This window comes from Hemiscyllium ocellatum, chromosome 1, assembly GCF_020745735.1.
Source record: "Hemiscyllium ocellatum isolate sHemOce1 chromosome 1, sHemOce1.pat.X.cur, whole genome shotgun sequence".
In the NCBI taxonomy this organism is placed as follows: domain Eukaryota; kingdom Metazoa; phylum Chordata; class Chondrichthyes; order Orectolobiformes; family Hemiscylliidae; genus Hemiscyllium; species Hemiscyllium ocellatum.
The window spans coordinates 10280153-10288386 of record NC_083401.1 but is presented as its reverse complement, the minus strand read 5'-3'; the positions used below and the strand labels follow the sequence as shown (position 1 = coordinate 10288386).

The 8234-nt window shown below is 46.7% G+C and overlaps 1 protein-coding gene across 1 annotated transcript; it reads left to right on the top strand.

The window, feature by feature from the left end:
• Window positions 1-685: 685 nt before the first annotated feature.
• LOC132820832 (homeobox protein not2-like) lies at window positions 686-6301 on the top strand. Its single transcript, XM_060833177.1, has 3 exons — window positions 686-968; window positions 2328-2512; window positions 6134-6301. The coding sequence occupies exons 1-3, from the start codon at window positions 686-688 to the stop codon at window positions 6299-6301; spliced, it is 636 nt and encodes a 211-aa protein (XP_060689160.1).
• Window positions 6302-8234: the final 1933 nt, after the last annotated feature.

Sequence of the window (8234 nt, the reverse complement as noted above, 5' to 3'; positions counted from 1 at the left end):
TAAATTTAAGGAGGGGTTAGACAGATTTTTAATTGATGATGGGCTGAAGGGATATGGGGAGAAGGCAGGACAATGGGGATGAGGAGCATGGCAGCCATGATCGAATGGTGGAGCAGACTCGATGGGCCGAATGGCCCAATTCTGCTCCTATATCTTATGAACTTCTTACTTCGCCAGCAATGTCAGTTGTTGAGTCAGAAGTTAGAGCAGCATAGTTTCACAGTGTTCCCTCTGCTCACAGATAAGGTGAAGTGCTGAGAGATTTGTTCCCCCCACCCCCCCAGCCCCTCTCATTTAAATGCTAATGAGATGATTGAACTAACATCAAGGTGCTGCCTGCAGGCTGACGTTTCCAGGTCTCGGTAAACTGTAGCCCAGGACACAAGCAAGGCTTTTGAAAGCTCGCAGATGTTTTGACATGGGTCGGGGGTCATTACTGCAATGACAACACACCAGTGTGTTATATCACTCTGTCAATTAACTGGGCTTCTCCTGCGCACCTCTCACATCTCTCAGCTGGGATTTAACAGGGACAACAGCTCCCCAGGGGGTCACTGACACATCACACCCCACTCTATAAGGGCAAGTGGAAGTCTACACACTCATCCAGACACACACCGACCCGTCTCATTGCTGGAGGGCTCGATTTGCTCTCTTGAGTTTGGGGACCCTTTTGCCCTCAGCTATGCAGGTACCGGCTCTGACCCTGGGAGGTTTTGCCTACCCGCCTCCCTTCCCTTGCCCCCCTCTCTGCTCCGAATGCACCTCCAGAGAGACGGCTGCCCCCAAGCCCTTCAGCATCGACGCCCTCCTCTCCAGCCCTGCTCCCCCGGGACCAGCTACCAGCCCCGCCGTCCCGCAGCCTCTGTACCCGGGCTTAATGCCTTCCCACGCCGGCTACCCTCTCTACTACGGGGCGCCCCTGCTCTACCGGACCAGCGGCTACAGGGAGGGTCACTACACACACGGTAAGAGCTCTCTGTCTGTCTCTCTCTCTCTCTCTGGTGCTAGGCTAGACACAGGACAGTTCTGAGATGTGGGTCGCAGTTTTTATCCACATCCCCTGCTTCCAGAAATGAGAAACTTCAAAAGTGAGGACAGATTTAAAAAGTTGGGATTGTTCTCTTTAGCGAGAAAGCAGAGTGGAGAACTGGTAGGGGTTTTCACAGTCAGGAGTGGGCCGGATCGAGTAAATGGGGAGGAGCTCTTCCTGGTCATGAAGGGATTAAGACGACGATAAAACCTGAAAGAACTGGAGATGCTGTAAATCAGAAACATTTAAAAAAAAACAGAAGTTGCTGGAAAAGCTCAGCAGGTCTGGCAGCATCTGTGCAGAGAAATCAAAGTCAACGTTTTGGGTTCACCGACTCTGATTTCCCTGTACAGATGTTGCCAGCCCTGCTGAACTTTTCCAGCAACTTCTGTTTTTGATTAAGACTCCGAAGAGCTTGGTTTAAAATGACGTGGGAAGAGAATTTTTTTAAAAAAAACCTCTCACTCAGTGAGTCACACTGGACCTGAAATGTTGACTCTGCGTCCAGTTCTGGTCACCCTGTTACAGGAAGGATATTATTCAGCTGGAGAGAGGGCTGAGAAAAGATTTACCAAGATGTTGCCAGGAATGGAGGGTTTGAGAAAGAAGGAGAGGCTGGAATAGGATGGGATATTTTTCACTGGAGCGTGGGAGGTCAAGGGGTGACCTTATAGAGGGGCATGGATAAGGTGATTGACAGGTGTCTTTTCCCTGGTGTGGGGGATTCAAGGCAAGGGGAATGTATTTTTAAGGTGAGAGGAGAGAGGTTGTAAAAGAACATAGAGATTGGCTCATGTGTGGACTGAAATGCCAGAGGAAGTGTGGATGAGGAAGCATTTAAAATATATTTGGATGTATGAGAAATGTTTGGAGGGATATGGGCCAAGCGCAGGCTGGTGGGACTATGGTCAGCATATACTGGTTGGAACGAAGGGTCTGTTTCCGTGCTGTATGACTCTGTGACTGTGTCCACTAATCTGCCAGCGCTGCCCAGCACATTCTGTTTTTATAACTTTCAAAGATAAATTGGAGTTTGGGGTGGGGGAAAGTAGCAATGGTCAGCTCTCCAAAGATGGCACAAATGGCCTCCTGTAATAGGCTGAGAAAATGTGATGCTTTTTTTTACTTCCATCAATATTGAAAGGGAAAACAGTCCCTAGTATTAGAGCAGATTTTTTTTGGTGGGGAGGGAGAGTTAGGATTTATTTGGGGCTGGGGGGTGGGGTATCTTGTATTGAGCTGGCTTGGATAAGCTGGCTCTTATGTCTATCTGTGTTCACCTCCCCATCCCCAGAATATCCACTGGCCAGAGCCGCCCTCACTCCACTCAAATCGAAAGGTGCCAAGTCCAAAAGGGTACGGACAATCTTCAGCCATGAGCAGCTGGCCCGTCTGGAGGAGGAGTTTGCCCGGCAGCAGTACATGGTGGGCTCTGAGAGGCTACTGCTGGCAACTGCCCTGCACCTCAATGAATCACAAGTAAGACTGGTACCAGGCTTTAGGATCCTAACCTTGTGTGCGTATATGTGAGAGTGTATGGGAGTGTGACAGTGTTTGCGAGAGAGTGTGACAGTGCGAGGGTGTGTGTGTGTGTGTGTGTATATGTGAGAGTGTGTGTATGAAAGATAATATATATGTATGCGTGATAGTGTGTGTCTGTGAGTGTGTCAGTGTGAGAGGGTATGTGTGTATGTGTGTGTGTGGATGTGTGAGAGTGTGTGTATGAGAGATAATATGTATGTGTGAGAGTGTGTGTCTGTGAGAGTGTGTCAGTGTGAGAGGGTGTGTGTGCATATGTGAGAGTGTGTGCATGAGAGATAATATGTATGTGTGAGAGTGTGTCAGTGTGAGTGTATGAGTGTGTATAAGATAATGTATGTACACATATGTGAGAGAATATGTGTGACAGTGTGTTTGTGAGTGTGTGTGCATGTGCGTGTGTGAGAATGTGTGAATGAGAGCGAGTGAGCACATATGTGAGTGAGTGAGTCAGTGATACTGGACCATAGGAAACAGTAAGATCCCAAGTGTAGTACCTCAGCTGTGCTCTGGGAGCTGGGCAGGGTGTGGTTGGTGGTCTGTATTGAAGATATGGGCGTGGATGCGTGGGCTGTAGTTGTGCTTTAGAGTGTGTAAAAATCACCAGACCTACTGCCCTAGTCAAATCAATCTGCTGAAGGGTGGGGGAGGGTGGGTTATGGAATTCTTTTCTCTTACTGTGATCATACAGTTTCCTGCCCACACTGAATGGGTGGTGGAAATGCATTTCGGAGCAGTTCGGAGTCAACCACATTGCTGTGGGTGTGGAGTCACATGTAGGCCAGAGCGGCAGATTTCCTTCCCTAAAGGACATTAATGAGCCAGATGTGTTTTGACCACAATCACTTCATGGTCATGATTAGAGTTTTAATTCCAGTTTTTTCTTGGTTGAATTAAAATTTCACCCTCTGATGTGGTGAGATTCAATCCCAGGTTCCCAGACATTACCTGGGGTTTCTGAATTACCAGCCCAATAAGAATTCATTGCCTCCCCTCTGCAGTATTTCAAGAAGGCAGCTCATTCACACCTTCTCAAGGGTAACAAGGAATGGGAAATAAATATTGGGCCCAGCCAGTGACGGCCACATTCTGTGTGCAACTAAAAGAACCTTAATGATGAGTGCCTTTTCTGCTTCCGACTTTGACTCCTGTACATGCACTGAGAACCAACAGACTGTACAGCACAGGGATCTGTAGTCTTCCTGGTGGTTATACTCCATATAAATCTCTTTCCAGCCCCTCTGGCCCATCTCAAACTATCAACATCTATTTCAATTCTCTCCTTCCTTGTCCACAGATCCTGCTTCCTTCACTGATGATAACCAAATTACCCCCTGTGGTAGCAAGGCTCATTTCAGCCCATAAAGACTTCTCACCTGATCTCACAGAAACAGGAGGAGGCCATTCAGCCCCTCAAACCTGTCACACAGGACAGTAGGAGCCATTCATCCTCTTGAGCCAGTCGCACAGAAACAAGAGGAGGCCATTCAGCCCCTCAAGCCTGTTACACAGGAAAAGGAAACCATTCAAACCCTTAAGTCTGTTACACAAGAGTAGAAAGAGGAAATTCAGTCCCTGCAATCTGTTTCAGCAGTTGCTTGGCTCAATGCTGTTCAGCTGTATATTCCTCAGTACCTTATCCCACACAAATAATAAACCATGACTTTTTTTTAAGTCATCCATGTGAGTTGATAGCTAGGCCGGTGCTTATTGCTCATCCCTAATTACCCAGATGGTAGTTTAAAGTCAACCACATCACTGTGGGTCTGAGTCATAGTCAAGCACAGCAGATTTACTTCCCTAAAGGACGTTAGTGAACCAAGTTGGTTTTTACGACAATTGACGATGGTCATCTGTCAGGGTGGGATTCAAACCTATATCCTCGAGCATCATTCTGGGTCTCTAGATTATTAATCCGGTGATATCACCACAACACCATCATCTCACCGTCATCTCGCCATACTAAGCCCCTCATTTATTAAAAAATCTATCTCAGCCTTGAATATACTCGATGACTCAGCCTCGATAGCTCTCTGTCAATAAAGAATCCCCACAGAACCATGACCCTATGAGAGAAGAAATTCCTTCTCATCTCTGTCTTCATTGGTGAGTCCCTATTCTGAGATTATGCCCTCGGTGTGGAAAAGGTGTTAGCTGATTTTGCTCCCTTAGCGGCCTTTCTCTAATTTTTAATGGTCTGGCCCTTTGTTCAGGGTGTCTCTAACCAGAGGAAACGGTTTCTCTTTTTCGACTCTGTCACTAAACACTGACAACTGGTGGCATTTACTCGTGGCGGTGATCTCTGGACCAGTGACTGTTTAAAAATGGAAACCTAAACATGGATTTATAAGGAGGAATGGGCCATTCGGCCCTTTGAGCCTGCATTGCCATTCAGTATGATCAGGGCTGATCATCCAACTCAGTCCTCTGTTCCTGCTTTCACCCTTTGATCCCTATAGCCCTAAGAACGGTATGTAACTGCTTGAAAATATTCAATGTTTTGGCCTCAGCTCCTTTCTGTATCAGAGAATTTCACAGGCTCACCACTCTCTGGTTGAATACATTTCTGCTCATCTCAGGCCCACCTCATATCTTTAGACTGTGACCCCCCTGGTTCGGGTCTCCTTGGTCATTGGGAACATGATTCCTGTATTTGCCCTGTCTATTCCTGTTAGAATGTTTCTATGAGACTCCCTCTCATTCTTCTAAACTCCTAGAATGTAATGCTAAAAGATCCAGTTTTACTTCACACGTTAGTCCAGAAATTTTTGTCGCACTTCCTCCATCGACAAAAGATTCTTCCTCCAATAAGGAGGCCAAAACTGCACGCTATACTCCAAGTGTGGTCTCACCAAGGCTCTGCACAATTGCAACAATCCCTGACCCTGTACTCAAATGCTCTCACGCTGAATGCCAAAGCATCATTTGGTTTCATCACTGTTTTGGAAAGGCATGGGACGAGGTGAGCTGGTGTGAAGGAGACGTCCCAGAGAAAGGGGAGGAGAGCACTGGCTCATGCACAGTTGGAACCCTGTGGCTCCCCCTGGAGGTAGTGTGGAGAGACTGCCCTGTCTCGGTGGGGCTTACAGCCATGACTGACCCACCACAGCCCAGTCTGTCAACGAGCCAGACAGAAGGCTACCTCAAACCAACCGCGTCCCTTGCTCATTTTAAGTACTATTTAGCATGACTAAGCACGCCTGAAGATGAGAGGTTGAGTCCATTGGCAACCTTGTCTTCAGCTTCTGAAACACTAAGCTCAAAAACTCCCTCCCTTAGCCTCTCCAATTCCTACTCTCTCTCCTCCTTTAATGTACTGCTCAAAATCTACCTCTTAGATCAAGTCATATTTTCTCACATAGCTCAGTGTCAAAGTTTTACACTTAAGACTGTCCACATTATGTTTCTAAACCCGAATCTCGGATTCTTGTCACTTTCTTTATTACCTCCATCATTGAATGGCGGAGCAGACTCGATGGGCTAAATCGCCTGATTTCCGCTCCTGTGTCTTATGGTCTTATTTATCTTTGTTTCTTTCCCTCCCTTCCTTCCAATCAACAGGTCAAGGTCTGGTTCCAGAACCGAAGAATCAAATGGAGGAAACAGAGCCTTGAGCAGCAGCAGGCTAAGCTGGCCAGACTGGGTATTGTGGCTACTCAGGCCAGCCCGGACTCTCAGAGCACCGGCGAGGGATCATGTCCTGAAACCCAACATGAGGACCAGCCCTGAGATCCTGCAGGATGTTCATCACAGACTCTTAGCACATAGCTGTGTCCACACCAGCCACACCACTAACTATAACCTGTCAAGCCTGAAACTGGTGCAGCTGGTACCTACTGACTATCCACGGAGCAGGCATCAGCCCTGGGGCTTGTTGGTGTGTTCACTCACCGTTGTTTATAACATATTGTGTATTGTAAAATTAGTATAGATATACCTAATATATTACTGGAGCTTTAAAGGAAGCGTCTTTCCATCTATGTGTATTTGTCTGTCTGTTTGCCTGTGTGTATGTGTGTGCATATGTATGTGTGTCTGTGTGCATGTGTGTGTGCACACGTGTGTTTGTGTGCGTGCGATTGTTTGTCAGCATGTGTGTGTCTGTGCATCTGTTTGTGTGTGTGTGTCTGTTTCGGTGTGCCCATACATCTGTTGGCCTGTGTGGATGCAAGTGTCTGTGTCTATGTTTGTCTGTGCTCATCTCTGTGTCTGTGTGCATCTGTGTGTATGTGTGTCTGTTTGTCTGTGCATATGTCTGCTTGTGTATGTCTATGAGCCTGTGTGCAATGATTTGCCTGTGTTGATGTTTGTATCTCTGTCTGTTTGTTTGTCTGTGTGCACCTGTGTGTGCATCTACTTATAGAACATAGAACATAGAACAGTACAGCACAGAACAGGCCCTTCAGCCCACGATGTTGTGCCAACCACTGATCCTCATGTGTGCACCCTTAAAGTTCTGTGACCATACGCATGTCCAGCAGTCTCTTAAATGTCCCCAGTGACCCTGCCTCCACAACTGCAGCTGGCAACGCATTCCATGCTCTCACAACTCTGTGCACTTGCCTGTTTGCTGTCTATTTGTCTGTCTATGCATGTCTGGGTGTGTGCATCTGTTCTTGTGTGTCTGAGGTTATAGAATTATAAAGTGATACAGTTCAGATGGAGGCCACTTGGTCCATCATTTATCTGCCAGCTCTTTGAAAGAGCTGCTTAGTTAAATCCCACTCCCTTGATCTTTCCTCAAAGTCCTCAAAGGTATGTCCGATTTAAGTATTTAACAGATTGCCTTTGGAAAATGACTATTAATTTCAAGCAACACATTCCAGATCACAACAACTCACTGTCCGCAAAATATGCCCCATGGCACCTCCGACTTTTTAGCCAATCCCCTTAAACCTGTGCCCTCAGGTTACCACCCCTCCTGTTATTGAGATCGATTTCTCTCTGTTTCACAAAACCCTCAAAGGTTTTAAATATAATAAAATACCCTAAGGCATTGTTAACCACACTTTGACACTGAGCTACGTGAGAAAATATGACTTGATCTAAGAGGTAGGTTTTGAGCAGTACATTAAAGGAGGAGAGAGGGAGGGAATTGGAGAGGCTAAGGGAGGGAGTTTTTGAGCTTAGGGTTTCAGAAGCTGAAAGCAAGGTTGCCAATGGACAATGAGGATGCTCAAGAGGCCAGAGTTAGATGAATGCAAATAGCTGAGACGATGGCAGAGCGAGGGAAGATTACAGAGATAGGGAGCAGTGAGGGGATAGCTGGATTCAGAAATTAAGGATGACAATGTTAAAATTGAGGAGTTAGCTCTCATTTGAGCAATGTAGGTCAGTGAGCTCAGAGGAAGTGAGTGAAGGAGATTTGGTGTGAGTTAGAACACAGGCAACAGTGTTTGAATAACCTCAAATTTATGGCGGTTGGAAAATGAGTGATTGGCCTGGAAGGTGCTAGAATAATCAAAGTCCAGGGGTAACAAAGGCACGGGATGAAAGGGCGAAGCTGGGCTATGTTACAAAACTGAGCAATCTTCGTGATGATAGGGAGCTGTGGTCAGAGGATCAGCTCGAGGTCAGAAGTGTCAGCTAGCTTGTGGAAAGACTGGCTTAATCTCCGGCAGTTATGAAGGACGCGAGGGAACAGAGATTATGATGTGGGGTG